This window comes from Bactrocera tryoni, chromosome 4 (genome assembly GCF_016617805.1).
Source record: "Bactrocera tryoni isolate S06 chromosome 4, CSIRO_BtryS06_freeze2, whole genome shotgun sequence".
Classification (NCBI taxonomy): Eukaryota; Metazoa; Arthropoda; class Insecta; order Diptera; family Tephritidae; genus Bactrocera; species Bactrocera tryoni.
In genome coordinates, this window is record NC_052502.1 from 19,099,931 (window position 1) to 19,124,270 (window position 24,340).

General features: G+C 34.0%; 1 protein-coding gene across 1 annotated transcript in view; it reads right to left on the reverse strand.

The window, feature by feature from the left end:
* LOC120775967 (death-associated protein kinase related) overlaps nucleotides 1-18,886 on the reverse strand; it is a 203,828-nt gene extending 184,942 nt beyond the window's left edge. Inside the window, exons 1-2 of the mRNA XM_040106383.1 lie at nucleotides 18,731-18,886; nucleotides 17,505-17,729 (exon numbers count right to left, since the gene is read on the reverse strand). Of these exons, the coding sequence (XP_039962317.1) occupies nucleotides 17,505-17,632 (128 nt within the window). The 5' untranslated portion in view covers nucleotides 17,633-17,729; nucleotides 18,731-18,886. The remainder of the gene's footprint in view (nucleotides 1-17,504; nucleotides 17,730-18,730) is intronic.
* Between the last annotated feature and the right edge of the window lie 5,454 nt (nucleotides 18,887-24,340).

The following is a 24,340-nucleotide window of genomic DNA, read 5'->3' on the forward strand; positions in this document are numbered from 1 at the left end:
TTTTAATTTTCTTTTTAAATTTGTGTTTAATTTTTTTTTAATTCTCTTATAATCTATTTTTTAATTTTTTTTTAATTCTTTTTTAATTATTTTTTAAATTTCTTTTTAAATTTTTATAAAATTTATTTTTTTTATTTTTTATTATAATTTTTCATAAGCATTAAAAAAATAGCGCAGCAATCAAAAATTAATTTATTTATTTGCCTAATCATTATTCAATAGCTTCAAGTCAGCCCAAATTAACATTTTTGCTTCTTCAATTCAATTCCTTGAATATTTCACATTCGTCATAACAAACACGAATGCAGTCTGGGTTTTACTAAATAACCAATATGTATGTACTTATGTATGTATGTACATACATATGTAAGATAAGAACTTGGCATACAGTATGCCACTGCAGGAAAGCTCACTGAATCATACTCATATCAATTGTTGAAAAAAATTGTATTTTTATGTAAGCCCACACCACACCACTACTTTTATATGCATATCACTACAAAATTATCACCAACAACATGGTAAAGGCAAACGTTAAATGGAGCACACAAACCTGCAAAAAAGAGAGAAAAAAATATTATTTAGCAATAAGTTGATTAAAGCTTATCAGCAAAATATAAATTCTTGATAAAAATTTATGATAAACAAATAAAGCTTTAAGGCTATTTTTAGCACAACAGGTAAGCATTGTTATATGTAAGTTAAATGTCGATCAATAATATATGTACATATGTATATGTTTACGAAAGAAATTTCTACAATCGTAACTCAATTCTGTATATCACGAAAAGGAGAAACGTTTGTTGAAAACACAGCGGGATATCTGGTTTATACTATATACACCACAGCTGCCAGCTGTCTAATAAATATTGGTTTTAGAAAGTTTTTTGTTTGTTTTGCTGGAATATTTTTTTTTTTGTTTTGTGCTGGAATATGCGCAAATTCGTAAATTCATTAATGTAATAATTTACATATGAAAGCAATGAAAATGTTTTGCAAATTGAAGCCTGAAAGACAAACACAAAAAATATGAAAATAAATACGCACAAAGGCCGCTAATGTGGGCAAATGGCGTTTGTTGGGCAGATAGTGGTGAATAAGTTCAAGTGGCTGAAACAAAAATAATGATAATAAACTTCAAATTGAGTCACTTTGCAAAAAAAAAACATTGCTAAAGATAACACACAACCCAACACGTTGGTAAATACAATAAAACGCATAAAGAAAGGGAAAAAGCGTGTAAGAAATATGGCAAAATGAAGTTCAATGAGCGATTTGCATAATTGTCGCACAGACAACTTGTAACTAAAACAAAAACAATATTTTTACGTATATGCGTATATATTTTGCTGCAAAAGAAATGTATTTTCATTTTACGATATTTAAGTTTTGTGTGCGATCAACAGTTAGTGGCGAAAGTTTATGTTTTGATAACTTTTTTTTTGTTAGCAACTTAACGATTTGTTTTATAGTTGCTGCGAGTTTATATTTGCTTTGAAAACATGCTAATGTCAGTGTAGCGGTATGAAGTACAAGCGTTTAAGTAGCTGAAAGTTAGTAGTTTGGTAATTTAAGTTTTTCTGCCTTTTCGTATGAAAGACAAGAAAAGAAAAATAAGAAAACTGCGTATAAAGTGCAGAAAAACGAGCGCAAGCAATGGTGAAAAGCACGTCGTCCACAGAAAATATGCGACAAATGTAACAATCGATAAGATATCATAGTGAATATATTTTAAAGTTACGATGACAACCATAAACGATGGCAGGTATGACACGTGTGTGATAAATATAGAGCAACGAAAAGAATAAGGAGTTTATAATAACCAGCACGACTACCAAAACTACAATATGTATATACAATAGCAGGCAAACTAGTACATACAAATCATTAGCCCTATACATAAGATAGGATCGGTTAAATTTGTCTGAAGAAACGAATAGAAACTTTAACGTATATATCTGGTAGCGCTTTCGGTTAAGTAACCAGTGATTTCACTGATAACTAACTTGAAAGGTATTACATATCAAGCATATTTACACAAATTTCGGTTAAACAACCAGTTATTCCAGTTAAATAACCAGTAATTCCGGTTAAATAACCAGTAATTCCGGTTAAATGACCCGTTATTTCACCGATAGTTGACTTACAGGGTATCATTTCAAGCATATTTACACAGATTACGTTCGACTTTCAAATGTCCAATATTAATCGAAACGAGATAATGATTGTGTGATATAGTAAACTTTCTTGTGTAAGTAATTATCTTATTTTGTCAACAGGCTTAATATTTTTATGATGAGTTGATAAAAGCTGCTCAAAAAAACTTTTAGAAAGATAAGGAATTATAATATTATCGATGACAGGGGTAGATTATGAACAAATGTACTACAAGGTGCGTTCCAAAGTAAACAGGACTTAAAAAACAAAGAACAAATGGTTTTTTCGGCAAAATAAATTTATTTTATTCAAAGTTGTCTCCTTCTGATTCAATACAGCTTTTTGCAAGGTCCAAAAGCATATCGAACGAGTGTTTTAGCTCGTTGGCCGGTATGGCCGCCAGTATGCCGGTGCAAGTCTTTTGAATGGCCTCTACGTATGCATAACGCTTTCCTTTCATGGGCAAATGCATTTTTCCGAAAAGGAAGAAGTCGCACGGTGCCAGATCAGGTGAATACGGGGAGTGGTTAATGGTTAAAATGTGATTTTTAGTCAAATAATTGTCCTTGGAGTGTTGGATTCTGAGCAATTTTTGGTTCAAAAAGTCCTGTTTACTTTGGCATGTACCTTGTATGTAGGCAATTTTTATTATACTTAGGTTTAAGTAATTATCTTATTTTGTCACCAATTAATCCCTGTTGGATTATATTTTTATGATGAGTTGATAAACGGTGCTTAATAAAACTTTTAGAAAGATAAGAAATTATAATATTATCGATGATGGGTAGATGGTGTATAAATGTAGCATACATATGTAGGTCATACAGACTATAATAATTTCATCAAATGTGACATGTTAACTGCTTCAAGTATATTAAAAAATATTTATGAAGTTATTTTTGAAAAAAAAAATAAATAAAATATATACAGTTACACCTAAAATTTTTATTTCTTGCGCTATAAAATCCAAATATTCAAAATTTCATGAAAATTTGTTGGAAGTTTCAAAGCTGACATAAGGACATACTCTATTTATTGTGTAAGCAAATGAAGCTGAACATAATTTCCACAAAATTTCTTAAACCAAAACTTGTCAGAAAGTCTTTGCGAGCAAAAACAACAAAAAATCTACACAAAAGTACGTACACTATAGATAAATAAGATATTGTCATTGGCAAATAACGAATGATTTGTGAAAAAATTCAAACTCGGTGTATTGTATGAACAACGCAAAAAGTTAGAAAATATTTATAGCTAATGGTTCCTTTGTTTAAAACAGGTTACCTACTTATATGTAGACAATGTTTGCACTGTGCCTTCAACGTTGCTATAGCTATATAGCAATATGTGTGCCTGTGTATGCCTAAGTACTTAAGTATTGGGTAAGTCTGATAAAATTGACTGACACAAACAGCTTTGGCTACTCTAATCATTCATTTTACTGATAAGTGAACATGGCGCAGCAAACACGCGCTGGTATTTTCAGCTTTTTGCTTCACTAATTGGCAACTGGTTCAGGAAAGCACAAAAAGAGATAGTAAAATATGGTTCTTTACTTTATATTAATATGTGCAGATATATGTATGTAGTACTTGTGTTTTCAATTCTTAAGCTGCCAGTGGTTTCGCATGAAGTGAACTAAATAAAATTCGCATTAATCAATCGAAACGCAAATGACTCAAGTTTGGTTATATAACGTTATCGCTATGGGTGTCAAAAGTTGATAAGGTATTATGAAGGGGTTTTATTGTATTTTACCAATCAGTCCTACATACATATACATATATTGGTATATAACAGTTGCTTGTTTAACCAAGAATATAAGAGTGTATTTTCATTGATTTTTAATTTTATCTTTCATTATTTTTAAAGATTTTATATTTATCGATTATAATTTATCGATATTGTTTTTATCGATATTGTTTTTATCGATTTCATTATTTTTTATCGATTAAAACTTTTATTCTTTTTATAAATTATTTACAATTATTGTTTTAACTATAATTATTTTCATAGTTTATTATTTTTATTGATTACATTATATCGATTATATTATTTGAGTTAAACACTTTGTTATGAATAATTATTATAGTAAATCGTTCTATCGACACTATTTATCGACATTATTTTCATCAATTTTTTATAATTGAAGACTGTTTATTGTTTTTATCAATTATTATGCTAACGATAGTTATTTTTATGGGTTATTATTTTTATCGATTATTTACCATTTATGGGTTTTTGATGCGGAAATTTTAAACTATTTTGGTAAGACACTTTTTCAATTATTATTTGGCTTTATCGATAATTTAACTATCGATAACTGATTTACCAATTATCGAAAATTGAGTTATCGATCAATAACTTTTATACATAATTATTTATTTTAGATTTTGCGGTAAATAATTATTGATTAAGCAAGAACGTCCTTTTAGTGATTTTTACTTTTATTAACCATTATTTTATCAATAATTAGTTTATCAATTGATATTTAAGGATAGTAAATTTATAATTCTTTCTTTTAGATTATTATTTCTTTTAGATTTTAGATGCTGTATTTTTATAATATTTGTTTGATGACCAAAGGTACTTTGAATTAAAGATAGGCTATCACTATCACCGATTATATCCACAACCGGCTTTCCTAGACGAAGAAGCTTCACCTTTTTAATTTTAAAATACAAAACAATTAAAAAGTCTTCAACTTTTATAAAACCCACACTTCACCGCCTTGAAGCAGCTTAAAGCCACTTAAGCCTCAATTGTAAAATATCTTTGTACAAGTAATTTTCAACATATTATTCAAATATTAAATACTTTGCCACATAACTTTTAAATATTTAATTTTTTGCATTTTTTTGCCAGCCGCTTCCACGCTTGAGTGACCACTACATTTTCAGATGAAATTCCTTCAAGCGCATATTGAATTACGAAAAATCCACTTTCGCCTCCTACAATTTCTCACCTTCCTTTTACCCAGCCACCCAACCGCCTGCTGTCGCCACCAAAAACAACACTTACAAGATCTCAACAACATATTGGCATTCGAATGACAAACACACACATACACTCGCGCAGTCGCCACACAAGCTTGGTGGTAGTGCCATTGAAATTAAATGCCACACCGAGTAAATGATATTTTTTAGCCATAAGCATGAATAATTTGAACCGCAGCTATTTGCACAGACGCGTCACCGTTACGTTGCTGCCCCCCGCACACACACATTTTGGTGGTGGCACACAATATTGTTATTATTATTTTCGCTTTCTTGTTGCCTGTGGTTAAAAGTTTTTGTTGTTTGTATGTATAATTTTTGCATTTCTTTTGCCTTATTCGTGTGTGTCTATTTTTATACCGTGCGAAACCACTCCTGAGCCTTGGAATGGCTGAGGCCAAGCACGCGTATCTAGCAACCATCTAACGTTATGTTCGGCTGTTGCATGAATGGCATGAGTGTGTTGGTATAAATTTCTTTGTTTGCACACCGTACACACCCTCCTCCGCTTGCCTTGACGTCACAATCAAATTCAATATTTGTTGCTTTTGCGGTCTGATTTCAGCAGCCCATATGATACCACCATACTTACCATATTTACCTGCTTAAACGACATTTTAAAGCCACACAAAGTTATGACTTATTCAATCATTTTTTCGTTACTCCGGACATTATTCAATATTTAGCAAACACAAAGCTGAGAAAGCCAAGCAAATGCTAAACTTGCACAACTTACGCTCCTTTCCTTAGTGCTACCTCAGTTGTATGTAACTTTATTGAAGAAAAGCAAAAACCCAAACAAAACCGAAAACAAAAAGGACTGACTTTCACGAAGTGCTGTGTATATAACTTTGTTGTTTTTGTTTTCATATCATTACCACCACCACTTGCACCGCCTACAACAGTCATTTATTGAGGTTAGGTCAGCCTTCCAGCTGTTGCTGCGCCATTTGTAGCATAAAACTTTTCATATTTTGAAATTTCAACCACCGCGTCATTTATAGTTCGTAATGTCCTTTCCAAATGTTGGCTGCTTTTTTTGGTGTTTGCGCACACGTCATTTGCCAACTTCCGCGCACATTATGGCGGCTACAAACACACAATCATTTGTAGGAGGAGTGGTGGTGGGGGCTCTCATTTCTAGGTCGTTTGTTAAAAGTGTCACGCATTAGAAGGAAATGAAATTTGTGCGCCGAAATAAGTCAAAGTAGGTTGCAGAAGTAATGAGAAATGCCGTTGGTGGCAGCAGTTATATCCTAACTGAATACCATTTGAGGCAGGCAAACAGCATTGGAAGATTATATTTAAATTATATTTTCGTTTCGAGCACGAATTTCTTAAATGCAAAATATGGAATGCAAATTTATTTTGAATTCGAGCAAAAGAAAGATAAAAACACACACGAAAATAATTATGACAGGTAATTGAATGATACAATGTTATCGAAAATCGATACCTATTAGTAGTTTTATTTACAAATAAGCGAGAATGGCATTGCTCAATCAAGAAGTTGCAATAATGCCATAAAGCAAAATATTATTTTATATGGTCTTTAGTTTGTTATACACTGAACAGTGGCACTGAGCAGCAAACGGCAACGTCGAAGAACCTATAAATGAACTGTTCCCACGGCAGTCAAGTCTAAGTAACCGGAATGGACTTGGATTTTTATCTGTCCCAGGACAGTCAACTCGACATCATTCCTCGAAATTGCTTCAGAAATGTTCTCTGCCGCTACAACAACAACAGCAACAACCCTAAAATGATCAACGTGATGAGCTGAGGTAATTGAGCCAAGACTGTATATGAGAACCCATAACTCAGTTTTTGTGTTGCCGATCTGCGCATGTTCTTTTCTCCCCGGCAACCTGCCGCCGATATCGAACCACTATAGCATATAGCTGCCGATGAAAATGAAAGCAAGGATTTACGACTATTTAGGGTATGAATATGTAGCTTCGTTTTTTGCAGTTCTTATATAAAATGAAGAAACCTAGAAGCATTTTTCCCTCCAGCTTTCTATCCTTAGGGATCAACTCAGTTCTTCCTTCACGCTCGGGTTCTTGAACTTCCTTCTCATGCTCAAAATCTCTGAGGACCTCATCTTTCTTCTTCTTAATTGGCGTAGACACCGCTTACGCGATTATAGCCGAGTTAACAACAGTGCGCCAGTCGTTTCTCCTTTTCGCTACGTGGCTACGTGGAGAAGGACCTGGCTACGCTTGGAATATCCAATTGGACCTCATCTTTACATAACCAAATTTTTGCTGCAATGCTCACAGGAATACAAAATTACATTTTACTACAACAACAACAAAGTACAAAACTATAAAACCAACAACAACAATGTACCAAACTATAAAACCGGTTATATATGAAAGACACAATCGTAAAGGGAGGTACAAACTCGATTTCTTAAGAATTAACGTAAAATATGAAGAACAGTTACATGCACGGCGCTTGCTTTACAAATTGCGAAATTTTTACAGTTGTGCACCAAGGTGCTGAATTCGTAAACATCATAGGTTAAAATGTAATTGTGTAGTTAAATAATGCGATCAGCTACACAAAAAAAAAAAAACAAAAACATACGTGTTGTAATTCTGTTTTGTACTTGTATTTCTTATTACGAATATGCTGCTTAAAACCTTCTTGTGGCCGTGCCATTTCAGCGACGTATGTATGTGCTCTACGCTTACCCCCCTCTTTTATGTTCAGTTGGCGCACAATCTGCCGGGGGCTCTTTGTAACGCCTGAGCGCCTTTGTCTTACAACTATGTACCTATGTATGTCTGTCTGTCTGCCGGTAAGTCTGTCTGTCGGTATGTCTGAAAATTTCTTCTTAGTTAGACCATTGTTGCGTTGTTGCTTAGTTCGGTCGTCGCAAAGGTGAGTTGAGTGCGAAAAGAGAAAGAAGGTTATTGGCCTGTTACGAGTTGTACCTACGAGTACCTACGTGCGCTAATTGCATTCGCCTCAATGGCACCGAACAGCTGAGTGCGATCAAACAACCATACAGCTATGGTTCAGGTGCCCCATAAATATGTATATGTGTGCGTGTAGCGACTCACAGAAGTATGTCTACATAGCCTCTTATATGTAGACTGTGTAGTTATGGGTTCCTGTATCTCGGCAGCTGTTGTCTTGGCTCGTTTTATGTCGCTTTTGGGTTTCTTTTCCTACTATTTTTCCCATTCATTCTTGTCTTGTAACCGAAATTGCGAAATATTCTTAACAGTACTGCTTGTGTCGCAATTCGACATTAAATGGTGTATATTTTGGGTAGACAGTTCATTTTAACTGTCTGACAGCCAGCAATTATGGTAGTTCTGGGAAAGTTCGGAAAATTGGTGCACATTTGGTTGTAAAATGTTATTATTTGAACTGCACAAAGTTAAGTTACTTTAGTTTGGTTATACAGTAGAGGCCCGCTAATCCGGATCAATTAAAACCGGCCCCTATCCGGAATATAAGGGAATCCGGATTACCAAAGACATATCAGAACTATGTACTCGTATTAAGAAAAAATATTTATACATTTCTGTTTGTTTATTATAACAAATAATACACATGTTCCAAAAAAAAACTTAAAACAATAAAGCATAAAAGTGAATGTGGTGAATAATAAATATGTGATCCGGATTAGATAATACGGATAGAGAATGTCGGTCCGGATTACAAGGGACAAAATAGAAATTTTGAATTTTTTAACCCTGTCCGGATTACAGTGGAATCCGGATTAGGCCGTGTCCGGATTCGCGGGCCTCTACTGTAGTGGGTAAAGTAACGAAAGAGTCGCTTTAAGAGGTTATATGCATTATGAGTCTCAAAAAAATGTTTTCGTTATATAATACCCTCCAAAAAGTTCTCTAAGTGTTGATTAGGCAATCAGTTTCAAGATAATAGTGTAATTGTAAGATTTTTTATACTCTCGCAACAATGTTGCTAACGAGAGTATTATAGTTTTGTTCACATAACGGTTGTTTGTAAGTCCTAAAACTAAAAGAGTCAGATATAGGGTTATATATACCAAAGTGATCAGGGCGACGAGTAGAGTCGAAATCCGGATGTCTGTCTATCCGTCCGTCTGTCTGTCCGTCCGTCCGTGCAAGCTGTAACTTGAGTAAAAATTGAGATATCATGATGAAACTTGGTACACGTATTCCTTGGCTCCATAAGAAGGTTAAGTTCGAAGATGGGCAAAATCGGCCCACTGCCACGCCCACAAAATGGCGGAAACCGAAAACCTATAAAGTGTCATAACTAAGCCATAAATAAAGATATTAAAGTGAAATTTGGCACAAAGGATCGCATTAGGGAGGGGCATATTTGGACGCAATTGTTTTGGAAAAGTGGGCGTGGCCCCGCCCCCTACTAAGTTTTTTGTACATATCTCGGAAACTACTATAGCTATGTCAACCAAAGTCTACAGAGTCGTTTCCTTCAGGCATTTCCATGTACAGTTCAAAAATGGAAGAAATCGGATAATAACCACGCCCACCTCCCACACAAAGGTTATGTTCAAAATCACTAAAAGTGCGTTAACCGACTAACAAAAAACGTCAGAAACACTAAATTTTACGGAAGAAGTGGCAGAAGGAGGCTGCACCCAGGCTTTTTTTAAAAATTGAAAATGGGCGTGACGCCGCCCACTTATGGACCAAGAACCATATCTCAGGAGCTACTAGACCGATTTCAATGAAATGCGGTATATAGTATTTTCTTAACACCCTGATGACATGTACGAAATATGGGTGAAATCGGTACGCAACCACGCCTTCTTCCAATATAACGCTTTTTTGAATTCCATCTGATGCCTTCTCTGTATAATACGAGTATAAACATTAGGAACCAATGATGATAGCGGAATAAAACTTTACAAAAATACGGTATTTGAAAAATATGTAAATGACGTATTATGAAATCTCGATTATCACTTTACCATGCAAGAGTATAAAATGTTCGGTGACACCCGAACTTAGCCCTTCCTTACTTGTTAACTTAGTCTTTCTAGTCCCAAAACTCGAAAAACACGTTTTTCTCGAAACACTGTTTTCAGATTTTATGAGGTGCTTTCTCATTACCGATAGAATTTTCACACGACTATCTTAGATATATTTGTCATGAAGTGGTCGAAGGAAAAATAATTTTGAGTTTTTCTCGAAACACTATTTTCAGATTTGGTGATGAGATTTCTCGAAAGCAGCTGGACTAATCGACTTGAAATTTTCACACGACTATTTTAGATATATTTGTCATGAAATAGTCGAAGGAATAAGAATTTTGAGTTTTTCTCGAAACACTGTTTTCAGATTTAGTGAGAAGGTTTCTCGGTAATGGCTGGATAGATCGACTTGACATTTTCAGAGGACTAGCTTAGATATGTACATACATATATTTGTCATGAAATGGTCGAAGGAATAAGAATTTTGAGTTTATCTCGAAACACTATTTTCAGATTTGTTGCGGAGATTTCTCGGTAACGTCTAGACCGATCGACTTGAAATTTTCACGCGACTATCTTAGAAAGCCTCCCGGCGATTCGGATAGAAAATGTCATAGAATCTTTCTGATAAAAAAAATGTGTAATTTTGGCTTTTCAGCACTTTTTCGAAGACATACTCATACTAATCATTAAAATCATGAACCTAGAATTGGCTATACGAATTTGCATAGCCGCAAGCAACTTCCTTCGCGTTCGTTTACACAACATGCCACTGCGAACTCACCCCATCTTCGCGAAACACTGGATGGCCGGCCGGCCGTCTCTTAATTTTCCACTTCCTGAGTGGCGGATTTGTTTTTATTGAAAAGTAACGTATATTCGCCACTTAACATGCAAACGCATTCCACAAATCAACACTGCAGAATTTAACGTGGACAAAAGAAAAAAAAAACAACAAAAACAGCAGAAACAAAAAATGCAAACTAATAAGAAGAAAATGTGAGGTTATATGTACATACATACGTAGTGAGTCTGAGAGCTGTGGCAACTGACGTGCGCTGATAGTAAAATAACGCAGAAAAGTGAAATAATCGCAGCGGCAAAGCAAAATTTAAGTAAAATATAAAAGAAAACAGCTGAAAAGTGGTTAAGAATCCATAAGCGCACAAGCAAACGACCTTCACAGTCATTGGACGCGGAATTGCAGACTCCAAAACAGGCAAATCAGCGCCTAGCAAACACAATAACAACAACGAATAATGTTATGCAGGCAGCAACAGCTAGCAACAGAAGACAAGCAGGCAGGCAGGCAAGCAACTAGACACAATCAGTGCAGCGTCAGTTTGTATGTATTTATGTATGTGGCAGCATTCAGCAGCGCGGCTAATCTGGAAAAGTGACGGGAAGAAGTTGCTGGTGCAGAAAAACAACAAAAAAAATATGGTATATAAAATTTATAAATAAGAAGAAGCGGCAAACGGCAGAGTTATGCAGAAGTTTCGCCGATATGCTGTTGCTGCTTTGGTGACTTCGCTTGTTGTGAGGGAACTGCTGATAGGCACGCAAAATTGACTCGTACAAAAACAAAAGCAAACTGCGGTAGAAACACAACTTTTTCACAAGAAAGGCGGAAAGAAATTAGTATGGATGTATGTATGTATTGTTATAGAAAAAGAAAAGATATGCGAGGTAAATGTAAAGGTGCTGCACAAAAGGTACGGCGAGTGATTGCGGGTAAGAGTTGAAACACGGGGTGCAAGTAGTGAACAGCAAAAAAGTAGTGGAATCGGCGTAGCAAAAATTGTAAGGAACGCGTAGAAGAATATGCTGTTGTCGCTTTTTTTTTAATAAACTACAACACTAACAACGATGGGGAAGTTATCAGAACTGCAAAAAAATTTGCAAAAAAAATTTTAATAAGTGAGGAGAGACAATACAAAATACATACATATATGAAAAAGAGAGGTAATATAACATATAAAGTACGGGGAGCACCTTTAATCGAAAGTTGCAATTGGTAAAAACTTAAAGAAAAAGTAAAATATCTTGCAAAACGCTGACGTAGGAAGCGCAAAACGTCAACGAACATTCAACGATACTCATCAAACGACGACGTTTCGGAATTTCTGAATGGAAAGCGATGGCAGCAAGAAAAGCGAGAACATACCCCGGAACATTAACGAAATTTTTCAGCCAAAAGTCAATGGCATGGCCGATGAAATTCTGCAGGTGGCAATAACCTGATAAATGAGCGCGTAAATTTTCATTAAATGGCGATTAATTAAAAACACGTTTCTTTATTGAAGAATATAAGGCAAGCTACATGCTATAGCGGTCCGATGTAAACAATTTGTTCGGAGATTACAGCTTTGCCTTGAACAATATTATATGCCAAATTTAATGAAAATGTCGTACCAAATGAAAAAGGTTTCCATACAAGAACTTGATTTTGAACGATAAGTTTGTATGACAGCTATATGCTATAGTGGTCTGATCTAAACCATTTGTTTGGAGATTAAAGATATGCTTTAGACAGTAAACCATACCAAATTTCGTAAAGATATTTTTTCAAATAAAAAAGTTTTCCATACTAAGACTGCGACTGATCAGTTTGTATAAAAGCTATATGTTATAGTGGTCCGATCTAAACAATTTGTTCGGAGATTAAAGCTTTGTCTTGCACAATAATCTCTGCCAAATTTCGAGAAGATAGCTTGCAAAAAAAAAGTTTTCCATACGAGGTCTAAATTTTGACTGATCAGTTTGTATGACAGCTACTCCTTGGAGAGAAAAGTACGTGTGCAAAATTTCAGATTGATACCACAAAAACTGAGTGTTATTTCAAGTATTCACCGATGGACAAGGCTAATCGGCTCAGCCCTTCAGGCTAATCATGTATACATATTTATATTTTATAAGGTCTCTAACGTTTCCATCTGGATAGTGGCAAACTTAATACTATACGCTGTTTAGGTTATAAAATTGCAGGGAAATGTATAAAAGAAAAGTAAATAAGGAAGTAAACCATATCGAGTAGTCAAACCCTTACTCCGACAATAATACGAATATGTGATATGAGTAATCAGAGGAGTGCATGCAGTTTCACGAAAGCAAAAGGCAAACAAACAAACATAGATATGAGCAGCTGGTCAGCTGCACTGACAGAAAACGACCAGACCGGAGATTTACATAAATGCAAAGCAAACAAAAACTGCCACTGCCACATACTGCGAGGCAAGAAAGGAAGTTTATGACAGAATATGAAAATTGCATCGCATACATATTTATGTATGTAAGTTGCGCTAATGTATGTTGGTAAGAACATGTGCAAATATTTATGCAAATCGAGAACAGAAAGTTACGCCGAACTCAGTTACAGCAGCAGATCAGCCGAACAACAACGACAAGTCAACGACGAGTAACTAGTAAATAAAAACTAATGAGGAACGAAATATGCAAATTTTTGCAGCAAAATAAATATAAGTACATATAAAACATGGCAAATAACATACAGCTGATGTGATAAAAACGAAAACCAACAGATTGCGAAGACTTTAGAGAAGACATCGCTTTCAACACAATCATGGCAAACAGCAAGAATTGCAAAGCTCACAAAGAACGATAAATGACAGATAACTGGTCGTTAAGCAAAAGGGCAAGTTACAGTTTAGGTGTGAATTAACTCAATTTCTTTACTAATTCGGCTTAGTGCGAAAGATTGTGTGTGTATAAATGAAATACAAAAGAAGCTACAAAGAAATTAAAAAATTAAATAAAAAGAGACAGCGAAAAAAATATAAAAATATTTCAAAAGTATTAAAACAACACAAAAAAGTGGCTTGTTTTGCAGTTGTCCGCGCTCGTTCGGGCACTGGTTGAGCCGGGTCTGGTTTGCTGTACTGGTCTTGTTGCTTTGCAGCTAGCTGCAGCGAATTGTTGTTGTCGCTTTCAAGTTGGACTGGCAGTTATTGCTGCTGCCGGTGCTGTTGTTGCTTCTGCTGCTAACGACGTTGTCTGACCAGCTCGAGTGACGCTGGCAGCAGACCGCATGGACTTGTAGCCGGCGCGGCGCAATGCACAGTACACTCTTAAACTGGACTGCAGTTTCATTTTACGACTTTCTTTTAAATGTTATTGTTGTTGTTGCCGATGCCATTGTTGGATTTTTTTCTTATTTTCTTGCTTTTGCTTGCTTCAGTTTTCGCTTTTGGCAGCCGAAATCCGACATCAGCCATTGAATGTCTCTACCTTTACTTTGCAGCTTCTTTGTTATAGCAGGTTTTTTTGTCAAGGCATTAGAAGAAATTGTTGCCGACTAGACAGTTTATAGATTTTAGAATTGAAATTAATATTTTAAATGGTTTGAATTGTATTTTTGTGGCCTCAATACACGGGGAAAATAAGAAGACCATATAAAAGCGGCATTAGCAAATCGGTGTTAGGTTCGATTGATGGCATTTGAAGGTCATTCAGTAGAGATTCTAGTCCCGGCGGACACACGTGTAATGTATGAAAGGTATTAGGTGTAGTAATATTTTCTTGAGATGATGATAATTATTCATAATTTAGTCAAGTCAACAGAAGGATACATCTATTTTAGAGGTTATATTCACTTATGAACTTCAAAAATTAGATTTTGTTGCATATCTATGGAATGTACATGTATTTGAAAATATATCCAAATATTTTAAATTGATCCGGCAAATAATTTCGGTGACATGAGCATATTTATAAGAACTTTTTAACTTAATTTAATCGGCTCCCAAAACTTTAAACGCGTTTTTCCGGAAATTCTGTGTTCTATGAAAATTATTATGTTTACACAGCATCGAAAGTCGATAAATTATCGAACACTACAAACCATACCAAAGTATAAGGTTTTGTAATGGATTTCAACCCTTCGAAAATTACATTATTTTTAAACATTATATACAGATTTTTTAATTTTGTATCTAAAACATAACCGAGTTTCATAAAAAGTCGCTTAAACTAACCTTTAACGAACACGAATAGTAGGTTGTGCATTTCATTCTTAGTGTCTATAATGTAACTTGTCAAAGCGGTTACCAAGCTTGGCTTAATTAGAAAATATGATAGCAATGCCCACAGTCGAAACGAAGTAGCTATGTTAACACGCACTCGCCAATCGACAACACGTCACTCACCGCGCTTGTATTGGCCACAAGTGGTGGCATTGACTTCCTGTTGTCAGCAATTTGTAATATTCTGTCGTGCGGTTCTTAATTTCATTTATGAAATTTAATGCATTTTGACAAATATGTGGTATGTGCTGTTATTTTATTTATGCATAAACTCATTAAAAATGTAAATTGCAGCTGAAGTGTTGTATAGCCAGATTAACAGAAATGTAATTATTATTTTATGCGTGCATAACATGGCACTGTAAAACATTTGTGGGTTGAAAAGCTGAGGTTTTTACTAACAGTGCCGCTGACTTGAAAACTGTTAAATTCACGTTTCGGTTAGAAAAATTTGGAAATAACAAAAAATAATAAAACTATACCTCGAAATTATTTACCGAATCAACTTCAAATATTTTCAAAAATATGTACGTTTGACACACAAAAGAATTTTTTTTATTATATCTTCTATAATAAAGTCTATACTCTGGACTTTTCACTTTTGTCTCTATTTGTTAGTATTTATATGGAATATCGTATAACGCAAAAATATGTAATAACAATGCAGGCAAAGTTTGTATTTGCATGCCCATTATCTCATGCTGATAAAATTCCAACGACTCGTAAATACTAGAGCTTAGCTGCTTTACAGTTGACAGCGAAGATGCAAAAGCGAGGTACACATATGAATTTATATACTTATATCTACCTATGTACATGTATGTATATACATATGTATGTACGTATATAACAAAACATATGTACATATGTATGTATGTACATACGTGCCCGAAGTTTGAAGCTACAGTAAGGGCACAGAATAAAGTGTGTGGAAACAACGTAAAAACCCAAAATGTCAAACAAATTTACAAGTAAACAAACAGAAAACAGCAACAATGCAAAACCAGCTGTTAACACTTTTTTGTTAGAGCTACTAATTTGCGTGATCTATATAAATTAAACTAATATCGGCTAAGAATGCATACCACAGACATCATATAAAAGAAAATGCTAGTCTACATTTTTATTTAATTTAAAAATATATTTTTATTATATTTGTATGAGGAACATTGGCTGCTAATTTTATCTGTTGCGCAGAAAACAAATTCTGCAAATAAAAACGCAAAAGTAGTTTAATAAAAAAGAATAAAAAGTAAAATACCAACCGTTAAGTACAATTATAATACCACTAGAGAAGTGATATTAAAAATGATGATAAAGCAATTGAAACACTCTAAGTTACTTTTGCATACTTTATTTATACATACATATGTATATGCATGTTATGTACATATGTAAGTATGTATGTACATATGTACATAGGTTTACAGTAACAAATATGTACAATAACTGCTGGCTAAAGGTATTTGACTGTTTCACTAGAATGTGACTGTGCTAAACTAACAGCTTCAGTCAGCAATGGCACTACAATAACAAAACAAAAAACATGGTCGCCAGCTACCGAACAACAACTTGCAAAAAATTGCTAACAAAGCAAAATTAAATCGCATATAAAAAGAATTACGGCAATTTGATTTGTCCAACTGACTAACAGTTTGCTTGGCTAAATGAATGGATGCTTTGCTATGCGGACGTTGATTGCCAGCAGTAAGGTTGGTAAGGCTAGGTATTAAAAGAGCTTAGTGTGCTAACCAGTTATAGCACATACAATCATACATGCATACATACAAATGTACGAAGGTTCATACATTCCTAATATGCTTCCAATAATGTTCCTCTAGCTACTACAAATGTGTGTAAATGCGAAATCGTTGTTTACTCTTGTGGTAAGAGGCAGCGAAAAATTTGCTGCTAATTGTTATCTTTAGCGTTTTTCAGTTTGATTTAAATTTAGCAATGACGGAATTTATTAAAAATTTTATGATACCGGTTTTTAAATTTGAAATACCGTTCTTTTTTGTATTGGAGCAAAAACTTGGTCAACAACTTTATTTGCTTTATTTTGTACTTGATACACTTTTTGGAAACTACTACAAATGTAGCATACCACAGATACATCCATATGTATATTTTTGAAATATAACAAGTACCGTAATTTTAAAATAAAGAATCATAATTTGATTTTTCAAAGGCGGGTTTTCATAACATAAGCAAACACACGTGAGAAATACTCCTACGAAAGCAACTTAACATTTTTTTGCGCACATTAAGTAAAAAAAATATTTCGAAATTTCATTACTGTATTGAATTCACAGACAAATCACAATTACGAAAAGATTACAAAACAACCACGCGCATGCTCACCTGGCAAATGGTGTTTGTTCCAATTCGTATATTTCATTAATATCGTCCGCAACCAGCAGCTCTTTTAGCCGATCCTCATTGATGTCCAAGAGGCCATCACCAATTGGGAAAATACCTTCCGTAAACATTTTGTTTACTTGTCGTTCAATGTTAAAATTACAAAAATTTTTTAACTATTTTTTAAATCACAGCGAAGTGAAACTTCACAGTAAATACGAAAAATTGCTATGCAAATATAAGAAATTTCGATTAAACTTTACACTATTTAGCAAGATTTTTGAAAAATTTATTCGCTGCGCGCACGCGTACACTAAATTATTTTTATATTTCCAAGTAGGTAATATTTTTTTTATTTACGTTGATTTTAGGCAAAACTAATTGATGTAGCAATAACAACTTTAGAGCCGACACTATTTTACATGTATTTAAATTAAATCATTTATTTTTGGGATATGAGGGAGTTATTTTCCAAGAATTAAACACAGCGAGTACACAATGTAAATTTCTTATTTATTTATATTTTTATATTTGTTGGAATGAATCAGCGATGTGTGAATTTCGTTGGTTTTCCACTACACACTGCTATTTCACAAAACACACAAATTGTATTGTAATTTAACGAAAGCAAACTTGTTTCAAATTTGCTATTCTGGTCTTAAATTATTCTTCAGCTTCACTGATATGTTTCCTCACTGTTTTATGTACGTATACTATATTTTTCGTTGTCTACCAGTTACGTTTTATTTCGCATCCAATTTAACCACTTCTTCTTTTGCTCTACTACATCTTCTACTTTTTACAGCTTTCGTTTTCCATTCGTTTGTTCGTACGTTCGTTTCTACACTTGGTACGTTCGTGGGTTAACTCAACATTTTTTGAGTTTCAGCTAACTACCTTCATAAATGGAATTTTGTCTCCACCACAATTAGAATGGGTTCTATGCACAAACTTAAACACAAAACCTTCCTTCGATTTGGAAATAGTCAAAATATTTTATTACACACTTAGAATATGGTTAAGGAAATCGTTGTCGTAATTGTTAACAGCAGGGAGTGAAGTTGCAACTTATTACAATTTTCTTCTTTGCTCGTTCTCCTTTTTTTCGTTTCACAAACAACGTAACGCGACGAAAGGCGGGCGAGCGAACGAATGAGCAAGCAAACGGAGTTTTTTTTAATCAGAATGTGATTTCTCAAATTAACACCACGATTATATTGAAACTTTACCAATTCAATCGGTTTACTCCACTTCAAATAACAATTAATTCACTTCTTCACCAAACCGATAGTTTTTTAATCCCGAAAAACTTAATATCAGATTTAGATTTAAGAAAACATGTTTCGTGCAACGTCCGCTTTCTGCAATCATTCCACCTTTCACGTACAAAGAGCGATTTTCGAATGCCTCAACATTTTTCTCTTCATGTTTAGGAGCGCCATTTCGCTGACAGCTGCAGATTCTTGCGGTGTTGCCAACCAATTAGAGTTGCATTTGTTGATTGAGACATTTTCAAATACTGTGTGGAAATTAAGACACAAGCGAGTGGCAACTATGGCTTACTATTGGAAGAGCCAATTGAGCGGAAAGATGGTAAGTAAATATTGTTTACAAAATGAAAATATCAATTTTATTGGAAAAATATAATAGTAATTTCTCTAATAACGAAACTCAACAACTTTTTTAATATATAAACTGCGTGAAGTGTAAATCAATAGCAATTTGAATCCCACTTTGACAAGCTGCGAAAATTCGTGGTTCAAAACCGATTGGTAACGCTAAGCCATGTTTATTGAGCTTATTGGTTGACATTTCCGCAGTCAAATGAAAATTGACAATTCGAGTAATATTTATGAAGTTCCGGTAATTTAATTTCGCGCCGGATACCAATTGTATTGCAAAGGAACAAATTTTCATTTTATTGTATGAATAATTGATATCGACGTGTGTATATATTATATTGAATTAACTAATTTGGTTTGGACAAAGTTTATAAGTACGAATTTTAGAACAAGTTAGTTCTTTGATAGATGGATGGATGGATGATAGATGGTATCAGATTCTTTTTTACATTGAATTTTGCTGCTAATATTGCTGCTGAAAGTCGAGCTTCCTTCTATGGCAGTAATTCGATTACATTTAGTTCACCATGGATGGCCCGAGCTTTTTCAAGAATGTCTATCCGTGACACAGCGTTAAAGTAAGTGTCGCCAAGTAAGTTGACTAATAAATCTACCTACATTTATTTGTATATTCCTAAAGCAAATCTAAAAAAAATAATACTAAAAATATCTTTATGTTTTCAACACTTTACCTATAGCCAAAAATAAGTGCATATAATAAAAATCGGTAATGAATGCATAAATTCTGAAATGACTAATAAAAGCAAGCAATTGAGATATATCATCGCGCAATAATACAGCTAATTGTGTACTAATTTTACATCTGAAATATTTTCCGCTTGAAAATTCAAATTTGTTAGTGCATTACATTAGAGCGGACGCGCATTGGAAGTGCGTGCTCGTTCGTACGCGCCGATACTTGTGTGTGCGGGATATGCAAGAATGCGAATATGCACGCTGATTTTAAAAATAATCCGCAGTATTTTTATACACATATAACGTATCTGCAATTGAAGCGCCGATAGAGGCGAAGTGCAAAAACCCCAAATGGATTTACGCGATCTTTAATTTTCAACACAAACAACTCAATCGAACGAGAGCGTGCGCAGCTAGCGGCTAAGTGGCGTGGATGTCTAGTGGCAGCTGGCTATGTTGCACAAACGGATATACTGATGCTGCTAGGTAAGTGAATGAGCACACAGGGCGCGTTTTAGTGAATGTGCGCTAAATTCCACATTCCACCAAATGTTGACGTACCTAAATTCCCAATACACAGCAAATGAATACAATAAGGTACACATGTATGTAACTGTGGGTATATGCGTTTAGAAAGACTGTTTATTAACTTTATTTTGCAAATTTGTGAACTTGTGTCGTGCTCTTTTATTAAAAAAAACGTATTTTTTATATTATTCTTTACCCCAAGATTTTCAATTAAAAGTTAATAATAGAGTAAACACAGGTGAGCATTTTTTTCACGAAATAATCCCGGCTGAAAAGTGAAAATAGAAAGAGTTATGCCTTAGAAAGTTGTAAAAGTCCACTGTATTAATCTTTATATGTATATTTTTTTCGTTATATGAGTGCAGTACGGTATTCTCTATATTGTTTTAATGGCCTTACATAGCTTTAATGAGATTTCAAAACCGGGAGTAACGCTATATCCTTCTTCACCAAACGTTTTAGATTCGAGGGTTTAGTCCATTATAATGTCACTTATCCTCGGAGTTTTTTGTTCCATAAAAAATTTCCAAATTATTTTGGGATTTTAATGTGAAGACTTCATTCACCCACGACAGCTCGACCAAGGGCCATTTTCCGGTGCTCTAATCCTGTTGGCTACGAAAACTTGATACTAAAAATCATGCGTGGTTGCTGTCAAAGAATTCCTAAAATCTCGCATAGCAAGTTCATGTTTCAAATAGCCAAACCAATCGCAAAGTTCAATGTTCGATGCTAAATTTATTCGAAAATAGAAATTCTTTAGCGTTTCCCTTTCTATTTCGACTGCTCAAGTAAGGAAGTAAAGTCTTGGCAGTTTTTCAAGTGTAAAAGATCACAGCTGCGCTTTCCATTGTTGACCCCACGCATTGTTATCAAAACAATACCCTCACAGGAAAAACGTTTTCAGTAATCAGTCCGCGGTTCCGCTGCCAAATGCCAACTAGTTTGTTGAACTTAATCGTTAAGTGAGTGGCGGCGGTGTCTAAAAGCTGCGTCTGCATCATTCTCATTAGTCGCATTTGCTATTTACGATTAGATATTTTCTGAGTGTTTAACAACAAACACAACGTCGGCGCATTCCTTTGTACCGCCGGCGTCGTCGTCATCATCTTCGCCTTCGTTGTTGTCGTCGTCGTCGTCGGCGCACCTGCTAAAAATAAGTCCAACGCCAAATGACTTAACTTTGGCAATGTTGATCCAAAAACGTGGTGCATTCTTGCCAAAACTATGGACGGCGCGCGTCGCAAGATCACACATATCACTTATAAATATGTATGCAGGTGTGTTGCATGTATGTATGAGTGCGTGTAGTTAATGTATTTGCATTTTGCTTTTGAATTTGTTGATGACAATCATAAGCGCCTAAACACAGTTGAAGTGCAGGAATGCAGGCAGCAGCAACGGATACTAATGCTTGAGCGCCTTAAAATAGACGCATTTCCCCCCAAGTTTATTTATTTATTTTTTCCCTTAACCCAAAACAACAACAGAAAATACGTGCCATCGGCGCTAGTACACCCACCCCTGCAATCACTGTGCCCTCCACTTTCGCTACGGAATTCTTCAGCGAGCCGGATCGCAATAACTCATAGCTGGCGCCGGCACCAATATTGGGAACACCACATTGTTGACATGGCGACGACAATGTAGTAGAGTGACGTCGTAACTTTGGAAAGCTTTTTTCTTTGAGAATTATAGTAATATGTTGGCATGTTGTTGCTGCTTGAGCGTCATACTAATTGATCCATCCTACTATATTTGCTTAAGACAGCCTATTAATTTAGTCAGATAACAAATTAATTATTAATTATCGGATATTATGGACACTATCTTACCTTTTTATACCAAAAAAAAAGAGTCACGATTGATTTGTAAAGCTACAGTGTTGATAACTGTAAAATAATCGTAATTGAAGGGACTTTTTGTTCCATTTTTTTTTGTTTTTTTTTTATATAGAAAATGTTGATTTATAAAGTTAAGTCACTTAAAAGTTATATTTATCAACTGGAGAAGTGCTATATATACAAGAGAAACCCCAAATAACCAATTATATTGAAAACAGTTCTCTAACTTAACCTCACATTCTAAGATAATAACATCAGATCATTGTAAACCACGTAGCAATTCTACTCGGTGTCAACATGAGATGTTTTGAAGTTGTTCCCACTAAACTTTGAAAACATTTTTTCTCGATGATAGTCACCATATCAACTTGTGGGAGTTATGTAATGGGCATGACATTCCTCAAAGGGCGATAGAACTAGGCCGGCACGAACCGTATTCATTTAAGTACGTACATATGTATATCTATTTTCCAGATTAGCCCTTTCATAACACTGAGATATTTCTGAGTATAGTTATTACAGAATTTCCTTTCAAGGCTCATTTCATGGTTTGCATTCCCGAAATGTAGACGAATTCATAAAATTATTTGGAATATCTACATACTTATGTATGTATATACATAAATTCAAAAATCGCAATACGAAAAGTTATGTTGGTGATAATTTAGTGGCGTCCAAGTATGCTCTTTTCGCAATCTTACGGCCACATTAAAAGTGTTTTATAGCCATAGGCATCTAATGCATTAGATATATAAGTATACTAGTGTGTGCATGAGCACTTTTGCATATTCTTCAGTGAAGATTTACGAGATGCTTGAGAATCTTGTCGCCGCATATTTACGATTTATTTAGCACGCAGTCCCTTGGGATTTGGCATTTCTATGCGCCAAGCAATTATTTGGCGCGACTTCCCTTGCATATTTGTGCTAAATACTTAACTGCAATTTTTGATTTTATTTTTGTTTTTGTGAATGTTCGCTTGTGAATGCATTAAGGAAAAAATAATAAATATGAAGGCAATTAGAAATTATTATATTAATGCACTTATGGTATGTAAATTAATGAATTCACATATACTAAAATTTTAAATATTTGTTTGACATCAATTCGAAACGTAAATAAACATATTTAAATGGTGTTGCCAACTATTATTATTTGTAGTTTAGTTTATCTGAAGAAGCTTAATGTTTTTAAGCAACTTTTGAATTATGCAAGTCCTATAAAAAGTCCATAAAAATGCTAAATTGTAACAAGTGTTCTAAAAACTAAAATAGCGGTACAATAGCACTAGTCATGCAAATCAGTGTAGCCAAAGAGATTTTTTGACGGCTAAACGAACTCTCATCACTTGCGATAATTTCTTAAATCATTTATAGAAATAATATTTATGCAAACAAAGTTATTATTTTATTTTTTTTATTATTTCACATACAATTAAGTAATTTTGATAACTAAAAATGTGCATATTTTATTTTTTACAATTTGTGTATAAATTTATTACATATAAATTTTAAAATTTTCTTTGTTGTTTGGTATAATTTTCATAAAAAGTCACATATTTATGTGTATGTATACTAATATTCCGTATTTGTTGCTATATTCAATTGATAACTACAAACAAATTTGTTTCCTTTTCATATCATGAAAATGTTTAATGGACAATTTGTTTTTGTAGCTTAACAGCCAGTCAAGAAAACTGTATTTTTTTTGTTGGAAAGTATAACTCAAGTAATTAATAGCACAACGAATCTTAAAACAAAATTTAATTGACATAGGGTTGGTTATTTTATTTATAAATAGCTAATAACGGTAAATGTGTGAAAAGTGCTTAATACATATATAACATTTCAACGCCTCTATGAATTATAAAGAAACCGCTAAGTGTAATTAAAGTAAGTTCTAAATAAAAATAATATTTTTTTTACTCATATAACAATTACAAAATGACTTCATAGCAATAACTTATGGTACATATATAATATTATTTTTGTATATGACTTTCACACATCGATAATATTCAAAAATTGTTTTTGTAAAATTGTGTTTCGAATATTCCTTTTTTTGTTTTTGTAAAACTACATATTAATTCGGGTAATTTTATTAAAATTCAATTAACGTACATATCTAAATGTATGTTTGTAATAGTACT